At 51.1% G+C, this 20,756-nt stretch overlaps 1 protein-coding gene and 1 pseudogene across 3 annotated transcripts in view; both read left to right on the top strand.

Annotated features, from left to right (window-relative positions):
• The first annotated feature begins 451 nt into the window (after positions 1–451).
• Positions 452–20,756, top strand: part of Coq8a (coenzyme Q8A) — a 30,500-nt gene continuing 10,195 nt past the window's right edge. The window contains exons 1-4 of one of the 3 annotated variants that reach the window (XM_055609052.1): positions 452–547; positions 14,356–14,541; positions 17,247–17,660; positions 17,903–17,969. In XM_055609052.1, coding sequence (XP_055465027.1) covers positions 14,365–14,541; positions 17,247–17,660; positions 17,903–17,969 — 658 coding nt within the window. In that variant the 5' untranslated portion in view covers positions 452–547; positions 14,356–14,364. Of the gene's footprint in view, positions 548–13,689; positions 13,900–14,355; positions 14,542–17,246; positions 17,661–17,902; positions 17,970–20,756 lie in introns of those variants that run through there. The other 2 variants (XM_055609048.1, XM_055609057.1) reach the window with 2 other exon arrangements.
• LOC129679035 (U6 spliceosomal RNA) lies at positions 5,212–5,282 on the top strand (annotated as a pseudogene).

Genomic DNA, 20,756 nt, shown 5'->3' with positions numbered 1-20,756 from the left:
TGGGACCCTGGTGTCAGTGCCATCGCACTTAGGCCAAGGGCTTTGGGAGGAACCTAGGAAGATCCTTGACATGGCAACAAACCCCGCCTCGTCCAGTCCCTGGGGGGAGGGGGTCCTCTGTGATCCCAGCGAAGCTAGTGTCGGTACCGACCTAACACACGCGGTCGCCCGGTGAACTCGTGCCAACCATCAGAACGCACGCGGGAACAACAACTGCACGACTTTCCCAACCAGGGAGAAAGGGCAGCGAACGGGCTCAGAGGGGAAACGCTGCCCTCCAGCGCGGCCTCCCATTGGTGGCTGTCGTTCCACCCTCAGTCCCTATTGGCTGTGAGCCGCGCACGCTCCCACTGCGTGCTGTGGCATTGGGGCGGCTAAGGACGGGCGCAGCCAATGGGAGCGCCCGGAGGCGGGGCAGGCGCGGCGGGGCGTGCGCACGCGGGCCCGGAGGTAAACAGATTCCCAGCGTGGTGCGGGGCGTTCGCACCGGTGCGGGCGCGCGGAGGCGTTGTGCAGCCGACGGAGGAACCTACGTTCCTGCAGCCCGGTAAGGCTGCCGTCTGGAGGCCTGCTGCTACCCTCAGTACCCCGGGGGCCATTCTTATACGGTCAAGTGACAGTGCGGCCTGGGTTGCGAGTTCCCCTTGCAGCCGAGGAGCCTTGGGGCCACGCTAGCGTGCAGCTGCCGTCTCCAGCCCCGGGTCTGGCTCAGCGAGCGAGCGGAGGGCCGCGCGTGGAGCCGTGGGTTCCAGGAGGCGCCCGGGGTTCTCTCGCCTGGCCTCTGCATCGTCCGCGCACGTGGCTGCCTTTTTCAGGATCCGAACTCTGAGACCCTCCAAATGTGCTTGGGCTGGGTGTAGTGGGTGTCAGAACGACGACTTCTGTGCTTCTGTGCTCGGGCCAGCTGTTGGGTTTCACAGCTGAGGCTGGAGTGAAGTCGAGGAAGATGCACCTTCCTTGTTCCTTTTCCTCGTTTTTTTCTTTTCTTTCTTTCTTTCTTTCTTTCTTTCTTTCTTTCTTTCTTTCTTTCTTTCTCTCTCTCTCTCTCTCTCTCTCTCTTTTTTTTTTTCCCCGTCCTTCCTCTTCCTTTTCCAGACACTGGTGGCCACAGGAGCAGTTTGGACTGAATTCCCGCATTCTCTTGCACAGAAGCTGTCGCGTCACAACAGCCAAGCCAAGTTCTAAGCGTGAGGGGCCAGAAGGCTGTAGGGGCGGGTCTGGGTGCTGGGACCCTCCATTGGCTGGGCTTCCTGAAGGGACAGAGGCAGGATGCAGACTTCCAGTCTGGGTTGGGCCTGCAGTTCTATGGAAAACGGATTCAGGCTCCCTTCGGCTTGGTGTCTGTGGGACAGGACTCCGCGGCTGGGGTGTGTCGGGCCAATTCTCTTGCCCAAGGATTTGGACTAGTGATCGTGCCAGTCTTCTAGTTGTTCTATGGATGGTGGCCATGCTGGCCGGAAGAAGGCCCTTCTGAGAAGAGCAGTGCTCCTAGGACTCAGAGGGTAGTTTTGGATGCTGTAGTTAGCCTTGCATATAATGAAGGCAGCTGAACTGTGATCATTTTTGGATCAGATGACTCAAAGGGAAAGTGAGGCAGGCAATCTGGGCATTCTCTCTGGGCTGATGAACCACCTAAGACGGCACTTTCCAACTCCAGACCTTTAACAGTTTAATTCCATTCTTGTGTGCTGTGCTGTGCCTTGTAGGGCATGTCACAGAATACCTGGCTTGTATCTGCTAAACAAATAGCGACACACCCCAGCCCCACCAGTTGTGACAGTTGAAAATGTCTCCAGACATTGCCATATCCCGCTGAAGAGCAAATTTGGTTGAGAACTATGCAGGAAAGACTCCAGACAGGGTCATCCCTCTGTGTAGGGACCTCCATGCAGCTTGCCCACAAGTAGCCAAGAGATTCAGGACAGTGTATGTCCCGTGAAGATGGAGCAACCGTGAGTGGACAGGCTGGTAGGGGTGAAACCTCCCCAGCAGAGATGGAGGCACAAACCCTGGGCCTTTGTGCCTGACGGATGTGCCTGGTAGGTTCAAATCATGAGGATGTGGAAAACTGGTAGTTTCTGCCTGTGGGAACGTTGGGAGACTTGGGTAAGCAGAGGGAGCCTCCATAGGGTGGTTCTTCAGCGGTGTGCAGACAAGTGGGAGCTGTGTGAGTGCCAGCTGAGCGACCTCTCCGAGGGAGGCACTTTTCTTATCTACATCCTCTGCGTAGACATGGGTCGGTCTTGTAATGTGGAAGGAGGGCATGCCTGTGTCTGCAGGGAGTGTCTGGCTGCACACGCACACAGATGCATGCATGCACATGCATGCAGGTGCTTTCATGCATTGTCTGCACATGTATAGAAGTCATTTAGTTGATAAGTACCAGAAACCATGCCTTTTTTTTTTTTTTTTGTACAAAGGAAGAAGCTTTGACTTTGAATCCCCTTTCAATGTAACCCTGAATTTACGTGTTGAACTTAGGTCCTAAAAAAATGGTCGCTACTCATAAAAGATGAAAGAAAAGAAAAACATCCCAAGCCCCTACTGTGAATTTGTGTTCTGTGAGAATGTGTGAGGGCTCCACAGCTGGACGGGGTATTCCAAGTAGGGGTTTTGGGGGTGCCCTTTGTTACCCACAGAAAAGGGTCTTGAAGGGCAGTCACTTCCTTCTTGAAGAGAGGTGTATTGTTGGGAAGCTCAAAACTTGGCAGGATCATTTTCCATTAAGAGTCACGGACACTGAGTCACTATCTTTGTCAGTTGAAACCAGAGCCGTGTGCAGAATTAGACAGGAACATTTAGAGAGTTGTCTTGGTTTGGCAACTGGAAATAGTTCTAACATTCCTGTTGACAGTCAAGAGCTGGGGGAGCCAATGGGGAAGGAGATAGTTGGGGGAGCTCACAGGTCCTGTCACTATTGTAACTGCATGTGATGGGAAAGGGAGCGAAGGGGAGGCAGCCTCTGAGGACAAGGTGACCTGAGTCGCAGGTGGTGGAGACAGGGACCATAGGACTCTGCGTGTGGGCATATATGCAGGTAGCACATAGGGCTCAGAGTCTTAGATGGGGAAGAAGTTGTGTAATGGTGTCAGTACTAAAAAGAGGTCATAGGAGGAGGCTAATGTTAGTATCAGACATAATGGGCTGCGTGCCATCGGAACTATCCTTTTTCTATCAAGATGAAACTTGCAGGCACTAAGTTCACCCATTTTCCACACAGTTGAAAAACATATCACTTAACCACTACCACAGTCAAAGGTAGAATAGTTTCGTCACCCTTCAGAGTTCCCATGCGTGCCTTGCGGTTGCTTGGCGTACTTGGATGGGTGTGTGGTACAGATGCGGGTAAGATGGCTCAGGGAGCCTGTCTGGAGGGAGGCCTTGCATAGCCTCTCCAGAAGTATATGAAGGAAGCTGCCTTCTCAGGACACCGTGGGTAGGCAGGAGGGCTAGGACCTGCTTGAGCTGGCTCAGCTGTGGCGTGTGGAACAGGTAAAGGAAGTTGAGGGATGGGCCCACCAGGAGGGAGGGTTGTGGGAATAGGGGAGGCCGGCAGGAAGTGAAGAGTCATGGTGGCGGTAGGTTGGGGGGCACTTCAGGGGTCACAGAGGAGCAGTGGGAGCGTTCGTGCTCCATTCCTAGGAGAGTGGAGTCTGCAGTAGCTTGCCTGTGCTTGGTTTAGGGAGGCTGGGCCTGAATTGTGGGATTGAAAGGGAAGGCTTTTGTAAAGGGGGACAGGCAGAATAAAGAGAAAGAAAGACACAAACAGAAAGAAAAAAGGCCATGAGAGAGGAGGGTCTGAGATGAACTCATATCTGATTGCCCATGTTCTAGGGTAGAAGGAGCAAAGAGGTCTGTTTCAGAGGGAATAGGTCCTGGCTCAGTATAGGAGGGACAGTATCCTGTGGGGGCCACTGAAAGAGAAAGCTGTGAATGTGAGTGTGTGCCCATGCATGCATGTATTTAAAACAGAGCTGTTTCCGTGCCTTCAACCTCCTTACCTCACTGGGCTTCTCCCGGGCTGTACCTCCCTGGCTGTTTTTGTAGAATGTCTATATGGGCCCTTCCTCATCTTTTCGGAACCGTTCTCTCCAGATCTGATTAAATCTCTTCAGAAAGAGCTCCGTGTGGCAACCTGTCACCCTCTGTACTCTGAAGGTAAATGGCACTGTCTTGATTTGCACACGAGGAAATGGGGAACACTGGCCCCAGGAGCAGCACTGGTGTTCCCAAGGTCACAGGTAGCTGGTGTCCAAGCTGAAGCTGGCAACATGTCTTTGCTGTCATTCTGTCTGTCAGTCTGTTAAGTGTGCTGTCCAGGAGCCAGAAGACCTGCTGTGCGCTGGGCTGGGTGACATGTCCCGAGACCGTTCACACAGAATGCCAGTTGTGTGTTTGTCTCCAATCCTGGAGGAGGGGGACAGAACAAGTTGTTGATAGTTTGCCTGTGGTTGCCGTTTGTCGGTCCCAGTTCTTTGAGAAATTGAAAAGAAATTTGGTGGCTCCTGCTCCCTGAGGTGTTGGTAGCCAACAGTGGGCGAGCAAAGGGCAGACAGACGCCTTCTCCCTCCTCCCTTCCCTCTTGTAGACAGGAAGGGGACGAATTGAGGAAACACGTTTGTATCTGCAGACTCCCGAAGTTGGCTTGAGGAATCACACAGCCTGACTGCTATAAAATCTGGGTTTGAATTGCTGTTGCCACGTCCCTGACTGTATGTGCTGGGGGTGAGGGAGGAAAAGCACACAAGGACCATTTCTTGTGTTCACTGGTGCAAGGGCTGCCCGTGGGTGTTCATGCCTGTTGTGTTTCCAAGGTGTTTCAGCTGCCTGTCAGCACACTGAGCCGCCTCTCCTGGGTGGGGCCTCCTAGCACATTGCTAAATAAACCACCCTGGTGAGGACCGGCCTGTTCTTTCCCAGCACTGCCTGTCTCACTGGCTCAGAATTGACCCTGGGCTTTCCAGGAGAGCTAGGTCTGTCTGTTTTAAAGGTATTAAGGAGTATTTATGCTCCCTTTGCTTTCACTAGGTGTCTACCAGGGTACCTGCATGGTCATAATGTTAATAATCAGACAAGTGTGTATGGTATGGTTCTTGATATACAATGTGTGCCATAAATACCCTAGAGTGTAGGGATCTAACCTACACTCCAGCGCAGACAGGAAAACTGAGGCTCAAAGTTAAGCTTACTATAATTTAACTTGCAAGTCAGGTGCTCGCTTCGGCAGCACACATAGTAAAATCAGAACGATACAGAGAAGATTAGCATGGCCCCTGCTCAAGTCAGCAGCAGAGCTAGGGTTCAGACCAAGTGACCAGTTACAGAGGACTTAACCTTTTTGCTGGGTCACTATCTGAGCCAAAATATACATACATATATCCATGTCTGTCTGACTGTGTGTGTGTGTGTGTGTGTGTGTGTGTCTGTCTGTCTGTCTGTCTGTCTGTCTGTCTGTCTGTCTATCTATCTATCTATCTATCTATCTATCTATCTATCTGATCTTGTTATATAGTTCAAGCTGGTCTCAAACTCATGATCCTCCTGCCTCAGCCTCCAGAGTGGTGTGGAATTATAATAAGTGGTGCCAGGGCCCCATCAGGCTGGGATTCATGGTGAGCATCACTGAGGAACGGCTTCTTGTATAGGGCGGGCTGACCACCCAGTGGCTCTCCAGAATTCAGCCACTGTCCTGTAGTCAAGAGGGGCTTTGTGTGAGGCTTGGGGGAGGCACAGTGCGTATTCCTGTGCCTTCCACCTCTGTGCTCTCTTGATTGTTCTCAGTGCTTGCCTGGCAGGAACTGGTTAGAGAATCTATGAGTTCATGAGGTGGTAGATTTGTAAGAGCTCAAGCTGTGGACTGTGGGCTTTTCTGTGTAAGGCAAGGAGGAGGATGCAGGCAGCTAACAGTTATGGGGAGAATGGATCTGTGCAGGAAGATGGCATCTGGCACCCCCTCTTACTGAGCATGTCATGAGCAGGTCTCGGGGGTTACCTTCCTACCCTCTGGATAGTAGGTCAAGTTCATTTCTGGGCATCAGGAGATGAGCTTCATGGGGTGGGAATCCTTGTCCCAGGACCATCCTGATTGGCCTGCTAGGATACAGTTCTGGTGACCTCTTTAGATGTCCTGGAATAATTATGGTTCTAGTTGGTTACCCTAGAATTGGAGTCTACAGACTTCATCTTTGAAGGACAAAGATGTATTTTGGACTTTGTGGGCCATTGATTTCCTGAAACCAAACCAAACCAAACCAAACCAAACCAAACCAAACCAAACCAAACCAAACCAAACCAAACCAATACAACACTTTAACGACCAGATTGTAGGCAGAACATAAGTGAACGCACATGGCTGTGATTCAGTACAACTCTGTTTACATAATAGGCAGTAGTGTTACCAGAGTTAGGGTCAGAGTTTATGCCTGGGCTGCTCTAGTAAGCCAGGCCAGCCACCCATCTCTGATAAGCCAAATGAAAAGAGCAAAAGTAATAGTGAAAAAAGTCAGAAAAGAGATTTCTTCAGTGTAGCCACATTAAGAAGCAATTCAGTGGTGACCTTCCCCTGCCCCCTCCCCGATCACTTCCTGGGGTTCTAACTAGAGGGTAGAAGGTGAGACATATGCATACTTAAGCTGCCTCGGTCAAGGTCTGCTGGTTCTTCCTGTCACTGTCCACTGTCTAGGGGCTTTACTCCTGCAGCAGGGGCTGACAAATGCAGATAATCTTTGAGAGAGTAGTTTCCCCTGTGGTTGGCCCAGGTTAGAGCTGTTTTCATTTTGATGTGAAATTCCTGGGCAGGTTCTAAATCATTGGAGTTCATTGTTTCCGCAGAGCAGATGGCCACAGTGACAGGCGCAGCTGGCTTTTAGCTCACCCTCCTTCTTCCAGGCTGCTTTAAGGGAGGCTGGCGATGGCCCCAGAGTCTTGGTCTGCTTTTGCCTTGAAGGACACTAGTCATATGTGTCTCTCCTGTTGAGAAAATATAGCCACTGTACTTGTTATTGATTCTAAATTAGGAATTCCAGGGGCTTTGTGTGCACACTGACACTCATTAGCTATTTCTGCCCTCTGATGCAGTGCCGATGGGGAGGAAGGGCCTGTGCCAAGTGATTTTTCTCACCACCATTCTGAGAGGGGCAGTTGAACCCTATTCCCCAAAGTGAGATGCCCACAGGCTATGTGCCTGGCACCAGTTAGGGGCAGGTGTTGTCTGAGGAACAGGGCTAACCAAGGACCCAGAGAGGCGTTATTTATAGCCTTTTGATCTGTTCCTTAACCCACTGCCCATTCCACCCTGGACAGGCACTAGAGAGATATGAGATAGTTTTTTGAAAGTACATATTTGTGTGCTTACTTAAAAAGTTTTTTTTTACAACATGTTTAAGGGTTTTCAAAAATAATAGTTTCAAAAAACTATTATTCAAATAGTACATCCTTTGTAGAAAATTTTAGAGAACAAATAAGTTTCAGAAGAATCTAACATCCCACTACCCAGAGAAAACCTCATGCTTTTAAAAGCTCTGTGATGACATTTTTTTTTTCCCTCCACGGGGACATGCAATATATTTTTATTTGTCAACAAAAACTTTTTCTATTGTCATTTAAACTACTGAATTGTCCCACCTTCTGTGTATACTGCACTCACTGTTTGGATTTTTGTCAACTTGACACAAACCTAGACTTGTCTGGGAAGACGGAATCTTAACTGAGGAAAAGCCTCCGTGAGATTGGCCTGTACGCAGGGATATTGGGCATTTCTTGGTTTCTGATTGATGTAGGGGGGTCCAGTTCACTGTGGTCAGTGCTGCCTCTGGGCAGGCGATCCTCCTGCCTTGTGTAAGAAGTGAGCAAATTGCGAGGAGCAGGCCAGTAAGCAGAACCCTTCCGTGGCCTCTGCTTCAGCTTCTGCCCTAGCTTCCTTCCCTACTTGAGTTCCTACCTTGACTTCCCCAGGGATGGGCTGTGATTGGCCATCTAGGACAAATAAACCCTTTCCTCCCCAAGTTGCTTTCAGCTGTGGCATCATTAACACAGCAACAGAAAGTAACTAGGCCACTCACCTAACCTGTTTCCAGTAGTGTTGTGGTTCTGGTCCTTAAGTGCTGAATTACCACCATCCACTTTTAAAGATAGGCAGTTTGAGGGATTTGGGCAGGATATTTAGGTTGTGATCAGACAGAATGGCCCTGGGAGAAGGGGACGGATATTGCTGGTGTGGGTTCCCGTGGAAGCAGAGGCAGACAGAAGCTGGCAGAGGCCTGGCTCTGTGCTGAAGCCTACTGTTGCTCGCTGATGGGAAGAGAAGAGAGCTGTCCTCTTCCACATTCTTTTCTTTTTCCTAGTATCTAGTTCTAAGTTGCCTTTGGAAGCGGATAGCCCTGGGGGACATTGCCAGCTCTGCAGACAGAGCCCTGGAATTAGGGGACTGCCTCACTGTGTGACTCTACGGTGGAGGCAAAGGACAAATCTAGCCCACAGGGATTCATGGATTTTGGTTAGAAGTCTGTTTACTCTAATGCATTCCTTCTTCTGAGTCCTGGGAGGAAAGAGTCATTTATTTTTCCCTTGCTGTCGGAAAAGGGAAAATGTTAAGGATATAATGGGACTTTTCAGTTCCCTTGGAGGGTTGAAATCCACATGCTTATGCCCAAAGGAAAAAGAAGGTTCTTCACTGGAAGGGGCAGAAGGCCACTCATTAGCCCCGGGGATCTCCCGGAGATGAAGAATGTGTGAAGGGACTGTGCTGCGAGTCCTCTCGGTGGTAGGCTCTGGGGACTGTCATCTTTAAGAATGACCCGTCTGGTTTCCTTTTTCAAAGACTTGAAGGACTCATGGAAAAAGAGGGAACATCTGAAGGGTTTGTGTAGTGGCAGAGGCAGGCTTTGGGAGAAAAAGCAGCAGGTGGAAACTTTAGAAACATCTCTCTGTGGAGGCTTTCTGCTTAGTCTGGAGTGCCAGTCACCCCTGTTCCCTCTCCTCCTTTTCTGGAAGGACTAGGGCTCTCAGGGTTGGCACATGGCCCCTTCCTGGAAACAGACTCCTCGCCCAGTTGTCCATTCAACCTTCCAGTTCCTTCTGCTGCAGAGTGAAGCTGGAGGGACGCTGCTGCAGACTAGCCTAGGAGCTCTTGGAAGTTTGATTGCCATTTGTGATCAAAGATGCAAACAGGTTTGAGCCAATTTTGCAAATACCAGGCTTCCTCATGCTCTGTGGGACTAGCTAAATTCTTTTTATATACTCTGTATTTATCACTGTAAAGTACTGCTTGGTGCTGGAAGGACAGGAGTGTATACAGGAAGACAGAGTAGTTCTTGTCCTGTGGCTATGAGCCACCAGTGAGATAGTAGACAGGTTCCAAGAACATGATCATGGCTGCAGTGGCATGCAGGTACAGGAATCTGAGACTGATGCCCCTGGGGAGGGAGGAAACACACTTCGTTCCCTTCTTGCAGGAGCCCAGGTCTTCAGGGGAGACACCATGAAATTTAGGGATGGTTTAACCTGGCTGGAATGTGTTTGGTGGAGGGGACACAGTAATTCTAAGCTGGGGAGGCTGAGAGCACTAGGTCAGGAAGGCCCTGTCTGCCTCTTAGGGATCTCAGTGAAGCCATGGGGTCTGGGAGTACTTTGGCAGGACATTTCTTTTTAAAGAAGCTGCTCTGGCTGGCAGCCTGGGATGCATGGGAAGGTCAAGGCAAGATAGAGTAATGAGTAGGGCTGTTACACGAGGTGAGCGTATCAAGGTTGAAGTCCTTGGGAGACCCTGAGCACATACGTGCACTGGCAAGCTCATGCCGCCCATTTGGGGAAGCTTCTCAGGGCTGAGGGCTTCCTGTGCAGTTTGCTGTTTAGCTTCTTACCTCAGCAATCCCAAGTAATTAGTGGCAGCTGTGACGGGAAGGAGCCAGAGGAGGGTGGACCCTGGCTTTCAGAGGTGTGAATACCAGAGCTTTGCTGGCTTGGGAGCTCTGTGATGCCCTGTAGTTATGAAGGGCATTGACTGACGGTTGGTGAATCTTCATACACCATCTTCAGCTTGCTCTCACCCTGTGAGAACAGTGACAGGTTGGGTTGTCCTGGCTATGAAGTGGGGTGCATATGGCCACCTTCCTGCCGGGTAAAACTCCCTTCCCTCCTGGGTCCCTAGTGGACAAGCATTTGATCCTTTTGTTAGCTTTGTGCTTGTTGGAATTGTCTATTGTATTTATTACGTTTTTTTTTAAAAAAGACCATCTCCTTTTGCTCACATGTCTTTCTGTATTTAGCCAGGTCAACACCCCTTGTGCATGTTTGTCAGTCCTAGAGACTTGATATTTAAGGTCCACAATGCCCCAAATAACTTCCATCCAGGTGTGACTCCAGGAGGTGGCTGGAAGGCTTTTAGGAATGTTGGTAAATGATGGTCAGCAGGAAAACCCCCCAGAGCTTGGGGACACTTGTCTCTGGGCTACCTGTGTCAGTTTTTCAGGCTCTGTGCCCTAGCTTTGTTCATTGGAATTCTGGCTCTTTTGAGGCTGTCTTTATTTACTTTCCTGATAGAAATTTAACATTAGGACCAGAAGAGGCGTACAAGAAGCTGAGTCACCCAGCCGGTGGTGGAAGGGCTGGGCCATGTCTCGGCTCCAAGGTACCTCCTTTGTTTCTGCCTCCAATGCTTCCCAGGTGTTGGTGCCAATTATAGATGTACTTGCATGCTGTTGTGCTTTGGGCACATGGCTAGCACACTTTAACAACCAGGGCCTGCAGGGACAAGCTAGGTGCAGTGCAAGGAATGAGTGAAGGATGTTGGCATGGCCCCTCACTAGTATATTCTCCAAGTGTGAGTATCTCTCCTTTCACACAGCTTTACCTGTTCGAGGGAACTGGATCTTTGCTCCCCTCAGAAGAGAGCATTTACTCAGGAACAGGGTCCCCAAACCAGCAGGTCACTGTTGTCAGGGCTGGTGTAGGGTAGGGAGGGTAGGGGGCTAATAGTCCACATGAGGTCTCTGATACTTGTCTGTGAAATCATGATGCTGATGTGGTTCTTGAATATGGAAAGGGTTTCTGGGCTTTTGATATGAGTTATGATGTAAATGCCCCCTAGCTGAGTGCCTGATGAGGTTGAATTACAGGTCACTGTGGTCCCAAGTTTGAAAACCAGGAAGAGAAGAGCTATGGAAAACAGCTTCCCTCTGGTCGTTACTTGCTCTTTCACCTCCTGTTTGCCGCTGGAGGACAGGGACTCCCTCGAAGAAAACTGCCTGTGTTGATAAGGCTGTGAACAGTTGGTTCACTTTGTACCGTGCGGGAGGCCCAGCATAACCCTGCACAATGGGTAAATAATGTTTACCCAAGGGGGTGGCCGTGGAGCAGCCACAGTAGTTTCGACAGTCCTCATGCTTGTAAAGAATAGTCTGTGCTTTCTAGCAGTAACTGCTGATCTGAGGAAAACAGGTTCGAGCACAGTGTCCAAAAATCTGTAAGGGACCTTCTTTCCATTCTGTGACTCGGGGATCCAGTGTCTGGGGCAGGACTGGGCATCATTATGGAATTCACTAGTACGTCATCTATAACTGTTCAGGCAGGAAGGAAAGTATGGCTCTTCTTTGTTTGAGACAGTTTCTCTGTGTAACAGCGCTGACTGTCCTGGAACTTGCTCTGTAGACCAAGCTGGCCTCAAACTCGGATCTACCTGCCTCTGCCTCCGGAGTGCTGGGATTAAAGAGGTGCGCCTCCACCTCCTGGCCCTTAATTTATTTTTTAATTAAACATTTGCAGTGTAGAGGGCCAGGGAGGCCCAGCCAGGCCCAGAATCACTCACCAGCTCTGTTCTTGTAGAAGTTTAGTGTGTGGGTATAGTAACTTAGATGGAAAATTCAGGCAGAATTAGTGTCAGGCCTTAAGTCAAAGTCTGAATAAAGTAGGTCTAGGTGGATGGTCTGAAGAGATTTAATGTCAGGTAATGGGCAAGTGAGGTTTTGTAACTACTGAAGTCATGGTCTTTGGGAGATCTGTGTGCTGGTTTTCTGGGTACAATTTATAGGTGACCCAGGGTAAGGCTTGGTTTTGGGGATCCCTGGGACATGATGGTCTTGGGGCCACTGGTAGGAATGGGTTTCTGGTACAGATCTCCTTCAAAATCCAGCCACCCTCTCCAGGTTCTCCAGGGCCCTGGTAGGGGCTTCTACTCCTAGACTTTAGGGTACCAGACAGTGTCTGGTGTTGGGGGTTGTGGTGGCTGTGAGTTAGGAGCTGCTATTGTTGTTTTTTTGTTTTTTGTTTTTTTTTTTTTTTTGAGACAGGGTTTCTCTGTGTAGCTTTGGCTGTCCTGGAACTCACTCTGTAGACCAGGCTGGCCTCAAACTCAGAGATCCACCTTCTTCTGCCTCCCAAGTGCTGGGATTACAGGCGTGTGCCACCACTGCCCAGCTGAGTTAGGAGCTGCTAACAGGCCAGTGTGAGCACAGATTGCATGCTGTTTGGCTTGTGGGCTTGTTCACCTGTTTATTGCCATAAAATCAGGAGGCCAGAGCAGAAACCTAGGGTGTGACAGGGAACCCGGTGATACAGTGTACGGTCGTTTTCTCCAAACCTACTGGCTTAGATGGAGGGTGAGTAGCCTGGGACCAGGCTGTGTGTTATCCTTGGAAGTCGGTGAACCAGTTGTCTGAGGAGGCCCAGACCATGCCAGGGCTGTGGTGCACCGCCCCTTCCCCCAGGGTCACTGTGGGGTTGCTGGTGGCGTTGGCTACTTAGTTCCTTCTTTGACTCTGCTCTTCTCACTGACTGGCAGCCACAGGAATTGTTTATAAATATTAAGAGGTGTGTAGAAAGGCTTAGCTCCTATGTGCTAACTGCTAGGATCTAAAGGGAAAGGTATTGCCTAAGGGCACGTTATAGACACAGCCTTATAGTTGTCGGCCTCTTTGGTAGTGAGTTTCTACTATTATAACTATTCTCCTTTTAAGGCTTTTAAAGATGATGTGTCTGTGTGTGGGTGTGTGCATATGGTGTAGGTGCTGGCAGGGCCAGAGGCATTTCCCCCCTGGAACTGGGCTTCCACAGTTGTATGCCATAGCTGTGGGCGCTGGGAACTGAGCTCAGGTTCTGTGAGAGAAGTAAGCACTCTCAGCTGCTGAGCCCTCTCCATCCTCCCACCTCCTTTTAAATGAAGGTCTTTTCTGCCGTGCAGTGGGGCTGAGCCGCTCTGCTGGAATCCTTGGAGTGACTAAGGGCCAACGTGTTCCGATGTCCCCTCGTTCTGGTCAGGACCTTTCCAGTGCTGCCGCGTGCCTGTCCCCGCCGTTGCCTCTCTGTGTTAATGCAGCAAAAAGATGAGTGCAAGTGCCCCTTTGAGCGCCCCCTCTTCTGCCTGTGTGTCAGGGTCCCTGTCTGAAGTGCTGCTCACACTCCTCTGAGGGACGTAAAGAACACTGCTGCCCTTTACCTACCTGGCACAGCAGTGCTGCTGCCTGCCTTGGGCACGGTGCTCCTTGCAGAGGGATCTCTGGCTCTTCCTATTTTTGCTTTAGCTTCCAGCATGTTAACAGGATTTATCTTAACCCATAAATATGCCTCAGAGGTAGTTAATGACCAACTAGGCCTGGCCCTAACTACACTGTGGATTCTGGATCTCAGCATCTCTGACCCTGACCTACATTCAGAAACACTTTCTGCTATGGCCGGTAGAAAGAGTAAAGGCAAGCAAGGAGGCGGCACAGGAGAGGCAGGCAGTGGGCCTCCACGGCGGTACATGGTTGCTTTTTCTTGCTTTCCGTGCCTTGTCTGCTGTTGTTAGTGCTGGACTGCAGTGCGGACTCCCTGGCTGACCTTCGGGTCAAGGAAGTGCTCCCCGTGTCTAAGTCTGTGGGTGACTGCCTCATGCTTCACCAGGCAGTGCACCCTGATCTGAAAGAGGCAGGTACCGCAGCTGTCTGGGCCTGGGGAGAGGCACACTGTCATGAGTGGATCCCTAGGCCCTGCACGGAACAGCTCGGGGAGGGGCCAGCTTGCTTCAGCACATCCCTGTGGCTCAGAGGAAAGAACAACAGAGTAGGAGCTAGTCCACATGCTAGTTCTGGTTCTGCTGAAGCCCTCTGCTCTCTATGCTGAGGATTTCAGAGGTGATTTTGAGCCCAGGTGAGGAAATGCACGGGCATTGGTCAGAGCCTGGTGGTACCAGTCACTGCCCTGGGTGTTGCTCCTCTCCTGTCTCTTCATTTCACCTCAGTCAGAAGGGAAGATCCATGAGAAAATCAAACCACCAGTTTTGCCTTCTGCTTACAGTCCGGTTGGGGCCTGGTCAGTGTGCGGATGGATGAACCTGTGTCAGAGGTGGTATCCCTTTTCCTAATGTGGCCCCTTTTCTTCCAGCCCTCAGGGATGGCTGCTATGCTGGGGGATGCCATCATGCTGGCCAAAGGCCTTGCCAAGCTGACCCAGGCAGCTGTGGAGACTCACCTGCAGAACTTGGGCCTTGGTGGGGAGCTCATCTTGGCAGCCAGGGCCCTGCAGTCTACCGCTGTGGAGCAGATCAGCATGGTCTTTGGGAAGGTGCAGGTGAGAGGCCCCTTACAGCAGTGGGTGTGTGTGGGTGCTGGGAGGCAGACAGCCAGGCTTGGAGCTCTTGATGAGACCAGGGAATGAACCAGGATGCAGACACTGACAGCTTGTTGTAGATGGGACCAGTGAGCCTAGTGCGTCCCACTATTATTTTAGGGTAGGGTAAGACCTTGTGTGAGAATCTGACTGTTATACTAGAACACCAGACTAGGAAGCGGAAATAATACCCACTTCTCACAGTTCTAGAGGCAGGGGAGGCCAAGATTAAGGGTCTGGTAGATTTGGAATCTGGTAAGGGCCCATTTCCTGGTTTCCAGGTTCAGTCCTCATGAAAAGGCAGGTCTTTCAAATCCTCATTCATGTACTAGCATGCTGTGGCTTAGGTTTTAGACAGGGCTCATGTATAGATCAGCCTGGCTCAGCTTCAGCCTTTGAAGGCTCTTCCTATAGGCAAGGCTTGCTGAGCCTCATCTCAGATCTGTTTGTTATTTGCTGAAGGTGCTGCTTTCCAGGGTGCCCTCTGGTGAGGACAGTATTGTCTCCCCCTTTCCCTCATGCTGTTGGGGTGAAGGTTATCTTTGTGACAAGGTCCAGGAATCCTAGAGTCTTATATCAAGGGGTGTTTTTAAGCCAAAGTAGTATCAGGATAGACCTGGGGATAGCATAGTGCTGCCTACCAGCAATTCAGAAGCCTGAAAGGGTAAGGGGGTGCGTGCGTGCGTGCGTTCACGGACATGCATGTGCATTGCCGAGATTGCCCTGCCTCTTTGCTGAGTCCTTTCAGTCCTGTGGCATGTCCTACTAGGGCAGATCAGGTTCCTCGCTGAGGTGCTGTTACTATAACAGAAGACCACCGACTGCAGGCTTAAACAAACACTCTTCTCACAGTTCCGGATAAAGGTCTCATGCTTCTCTGGCTGCAGGGCTGTCCCAGTCCCCAGCCTCTGCAGGTCTGTGGGAAGGTGCAGGTTTAGGTTCCCAGCCCCTTTCTTCCTAAGCAAGGGTGACACTGTGTTCCTCACCCCACAGGTACCTCTAATTTTAAGTTTTTATATCCTGTATACTTGAGGTCCTCGCTGCTGAATGGACGGGTCTATGTGCTTCCACCTACCCATGATTCTATTCAGCCATAGGGCGAAAATCCTTGTCTTTTCCTAGCCTTGCCCTCCTGGTGTTGAGGTTGGGTGGTGGGTGTTGTCCCTGTGGAAAGCTGGACGCTGAGCTTGCCCCATTGTGCTGGGTCACTAGTAAGACTGCATTCCAGACCAGCCTTCACCAGTGTGCAAGCTACCACCCAGGACTTCCTCCAGAGTCTAGAACAGGCAGGGTCATCTTCCTTTAGCCACTGGAGACAGAAGATGGACAACCCGCTGCCGTGGAGGAGGCCCTGCGTGCAGTGACCACGTGGGTTCCCTGACTCTTAGAGCTCTGGTTCTTCTCTCCACCCTGGAGGTCTGAGGGCTCTGACTGCTCTGGGAGCCCGTGTACCTCTTATTCACACATTTCATCAGGTATTTGCAGAAACTGGGCCCCAGCTACTGTAACAGCAGTCACATAAGACTAGGAGGCCATCATCGGAGTTGTGGGATGGGAGGGGGTTCTGCCCTGACTCTTCATTCCCTGGCTGTGAGGTCCCCAGAGCCCCAGTGACTCATTGCTTCTACTCTGAGACTTTGGGTGGCAAAGAGCAAGTCCTTGGCTTTGGACCCCTTCTCTGCTGTCTGTCCCTGTCTCAGTCACATCTACTCTCAGGCTGTTTCCTGGGGAACTGAGAGTAGCACCTAGTCCGCCCACTTCCCTGGGAGAGCAAGGCTTGCTCTTCAGTCCTCAGAAGACCTCAAGTAGCTGCACACGGGGCTCAGGTCTCCTGCTGTTGCTGTATGACATGTGGAGAGCACGTAGGCCATGGCATTTGCTCAGATTTCATTTGAAGCAAGGACCTGGCCGTAGGCCTGGACCCTCCCTTCCCCCCCAACTCTGGCACACAGTGCTATTTAATTATAGCCTTCAGCAGTAGTTTCTGTGACCTTGGGTGTAACCTGTCACTGTCTGACAGTGACAGCCCTATTTTCAGATGTAGAAGTCACCGAGAGTGCTTAGGAACTTGTTCAGGTTCACTCCAGGTTAAAATTTTGAATCTGGTCTTGAAGGTTGGTCCTATAGCTTACAAAGGAAACATGGGTGTCTTCTGCCCCTCTCTCTGTGTTTGAGACTGACAAGGACAACCAGGCTCTGACCACCTCTGGCAAGATCCCCTTAGCCACATGCCAGGGCTGATGGTAGGGTCTGTGTCTACAATGAGGTGTTGCAAAACCCGTTGGTTTCCATCTGTCTGCTCCTTCACTTTTGGAAGCTCTCCTCATCTTTTGTCCTGGTTTCTCTCCGAAAAGCCCCATGGGCTCAGTGTTGGCCTGGCCTCATAGGTGAGGAATCTGTTGCTAGTCATGTGCATCCTCCCTGGCTCTGTCTGGGCCCACAGTAGGTGCCAGTGGTGTAGAGCCGCCTGCCTGAGATCACCCAGCACACCTGCCAAGGAAGCAGGTTGGAGCTCTTTGCCGCCTCCTAGGCTTTGAAGGGGACCTCAAATCTTAGCATCACCTTTGGAGGGCTAGAGAGGGCTGGTTGGCAGTCACATGCAAGAACCCTCCCCAGGAGGAGTTCCAGACACATCTGCCCCTCACACTGGCCTCTGATCTCTACAGGGTCAGGATAAGCATGAGGAGTCATATGCTGCCGAGAACTTTGAAGATTTGGAAGCTGAGGTTCAGTTCTCAACACCACAGGCAGCTGGAGCCTTCACGGACTTCTCTGAAACCTCTTCGCCGGACCATCCATCATCATCATCCCTGGGTCATGCCCACAGTGAGGGCCCAGCTGCTACCTATGTCTCTAGTGGACCCTTCAGGGAAGCCGGGCTCTCGGGACAGGCCACCTCTCCTATGGGCAGAGTCAATGGGAGGCTCTTTGTAGACTGCAGAGACGTGTTCTTGGCCAATGGCATCCAGCGAAGATTCTTCCACCAGGACCAGTCCCCTGTGGGGGGCCTCACGGCTGAAGACATCGAGAAGGCCCGGCAGGCCAAGGCTCGCCCTGAGAACAAGCCACACAAGCAGATGGTAGGTCTGTGAGGAGCCAGGTGGTTTCTGCTCCCGATGGGGTTGGTGTTGGCCCTTATTTTGCCCCCTTCCTTTGGGATGCTGTGTGTTTAGGAATATGGAAACTTTGGTACAGTGCTGCCAGCTGGAGTTGCTGCTGGTGGGAGTGGAGAGGGGAGGTGCAGGCAGCATGAGCCTCAGGCTGCCACGTCTCATTTGTCAGTTTTGTCAATTCCATAGGTCTCTCTTGTTTTTCCCTTCAGCTCAGTGAGCGGGCTCGGGAACGGAAGGTGCCAGTTACCCGGATTGGGCGGTTGGCCAACTTTGGAGGTGAGGTGGCCACGTTTCCCCGTGCTGCCCCTCCCCTACTGCCCTGCCCTGTTTGTCTTGGTTGAGTGGCCACTGTACGTTAAGGTGGAAGTGGTTGGGAATCCAGCCATGCCCACTGTTGGGTAGCGTGTGGCTTGTTGCCCATGAACTAGCTGTTGAGGATGGTAAACTGGTTACTGGATTCTAGCCCCATCTTGGCTTATCCCTGGGGCTGGTGTGTGGCTGAATCTTTCTGTGAGCTGTAGCTTGAACTACGTGGTGGACCCTTCTTGGGGTCCACCGGAGGAGACCAGTTGTGAGTACAGGCTCCTCACTGGGCCCTTTTCCCCTAGGTGGAGGAGTTTCTGCTCGGGGACCAGCCATTTAGAGATCCTGTTGTAAGAAGTTATTAATATTTACTATTGGTTTATCTTCTGGTAACACTGCTGTTAATCCTCAGCAGCTGTATAACCAAATCACCACACAGAGACTGGGTTTTTAGTTAACCTAGAACATAATGCTGGGCAATATTTACTCCCTCCTAAACCTTCAAGCCCTCAGTTTCCTAACATTTAGAGTTCCCACCTTATACTTGCTTTTTGTGAAATCTTAGGTCTGGTTCATGCTCCACGTCCTCCAAGCTCTCTCCTCCAGCTCTCTTCCCTCTCCTCTCGCGCCTTCTCCTCCTTCTCCTCCCACTCTTTTCCTGCTCTCTCGCTCCTCCCCTCTTTCCTGTCCTCTGGCTCCTCCCATTGCACAACATTGTATCTAGTTGCTTTATTTTGTCCTGTTTACACAAGAGTTGAGGCAGGATGTTTATAATGAGTATCACAATGCAATATCCGGATTGAAACCAGAGAGTTGGGGGTGGGGAAATCAACATTTGAATTAACAAGGGTAAGGCGTATACATTTTAAAAGAGCATTATACCAACAAGAACCCATTTGCCAGATCCCACAGGTCTGCGGCTGTTAGTGTAGTGGTATTGACATGCTGTGGCCCTTTGTCACTGTTAGTTAAAGCCATTTCAGTTTGCTGCACTGCTGGAGACTTCTTTTGGCCTTGCTTTTGTGCGAACAGCCTTTGACCTACCACACCTGTGCCCTTCCTGAGGGACTCCCATGCTGTGCAGGTGTGTCCACTGTCCATCTGCAGAGGTCCTGTTGAGCTTGCCAGCCATTCACAGTGGGGCGCTCTGACAGGGCTTCTGAAGCTGTCCTCAGCTGTCCAGGCAGTGCAAATAATGAAAGAAGAGCTTTGGAGGCTTGTTTCACGTACTGGCCTTAGACAGATGGTTAGGTACATAACAGGCCTGGTGGGTTCATGATGATGCTGGTGTTGAGTTGGTCAGGGCGGCCCAGGACCTTCTGTCTACCCTTTTCTGGTAAATAAGTCCTCTTCTATATCCTGTCTGTATCACTTATTTTTTACCCCCTTCTGTTGCCAAAAGATGTGGAAACAACAGGAGGTTTCAGGAGGTTCCGGCTGTGGGCACTGACTGTTTCTGGAGTGAGGCAGTATGTCATGGTAGTTGTACTACGTCATAGAGCAAATTCTCTACCTTGTGTCGGAACAGGAAACAGAATGTGACAGGAGCATGCTGGGAATGATACACCCGAGGATGCAGCCCCAGTGGAGAGGCTGCTGTTCTGTGCAGTCACAGAGGAGGAAGCTGAGCCCAGACTTGTCTTGTACAGGGGCATCTAAGCAGCTGTTCTAGAACTAGGTCCCTCCCTTCCCGTGCAGCCAGCAGAGGACCCGTCAGGTCTTCCGTCCTGGCTGGTGCCATTCTGGGAACAGAAGACAAGTCCTGAGGCCCTGGGAAAAGATGCCTCAGGGTGTTCTCTCTCCCTCTTTTTTGTTCCTCTTCCCCTGTACCTGGGCTGTAGCTCCTGTCCCAGGACCCCATCGTCTCTGCGGTAGAGAATGTTGTTAGATGCCAGATACTCAGGATACTGTTAATCCCTAGAAGCAAAGGACAATACTCACCTGTCTGCTCTATGTGGACTTTCCTAACGAGTGAGTGAGCCATGTGTATTAATTAAAGTGGGGTTTAGGGCTGAGGATGTGGTTCAGGGAGTTTTCGACCTTGCTTTGTGCACACAAGACCCTGGGTCCATCCTGAGTACAAGCAGGGCCTGGTCTGTAGCTTCTGCAGAGGCCCCTCTCGGCCTTGCTGTGTGTGTAAACAGGCCCTGGAGTTTGAGCAGGCTGAGCTAGCACCACCAGAGGTGGTGGCTTACTGCTCTTGCTCTCGCTGTCACTCAGCTCGTGAAGGTCCCTGTTGTTGAAAGTTGTTTTTGCTTTTCTCACCTCTGTGACTAGGAGGAAGTAGAATGACCTCCATAAGGACTTGAGTAGGGGGTGGGGCTCCTGAGTTGCCCAGAACAGGCTCCCAACCTGGACACAGGCCCGCCATGCATCTGCTTTGCCTGCGGGAGAGCTATATGCCCCGTCACTTTCTTTCCGCCTTTCATGAGAGAAATATTGGGACCTTGCTATGTATGGCCAATGTGCTTGACAGGCCAGGGAGAAGGCCAGGCCGCCAAGAGTGCTTTTCTCCTCCCAGTGACATGGAGAACAGGCTCTTCCAGACCGTGGATCACAGGAGGAGACGCAGTGCTGTGAGATTCTCTTGGGTGCAGAAGCAGGGCACCTGAAGGTGGCAGAAGATCCCAGCTGAGGTTCCCCTCTTCCCACAGTTGAGTTACCCCAGGTCTGCCTGGCTCTGCACAAAGGCTGAGCTGGCCAGGGGATTCCAAGAATCCACCCCAGGCCTGGTGGGGGCGGGGGGAACAGGGAGCCAGT

Source organism: Psammomys obesus, unplaced genomic scaffold, assembly GCF_907164565.1.
Source record: "Psammomys obesus unplaced genomic scaffold, mPsaObe1.curated_primary_1811, whole genome shotgun sequence".
NCBI lineage: Eukaryota > Metazoa > Chordata > Mammalia > Rodentia > Muridae > Psammomys > Psammomys obesus.
The sequence above is the reverse complement of the archived record's forward strand: the minus strand, read 5'-3'. Positions and strand labels throughout refer to the sequence as shown.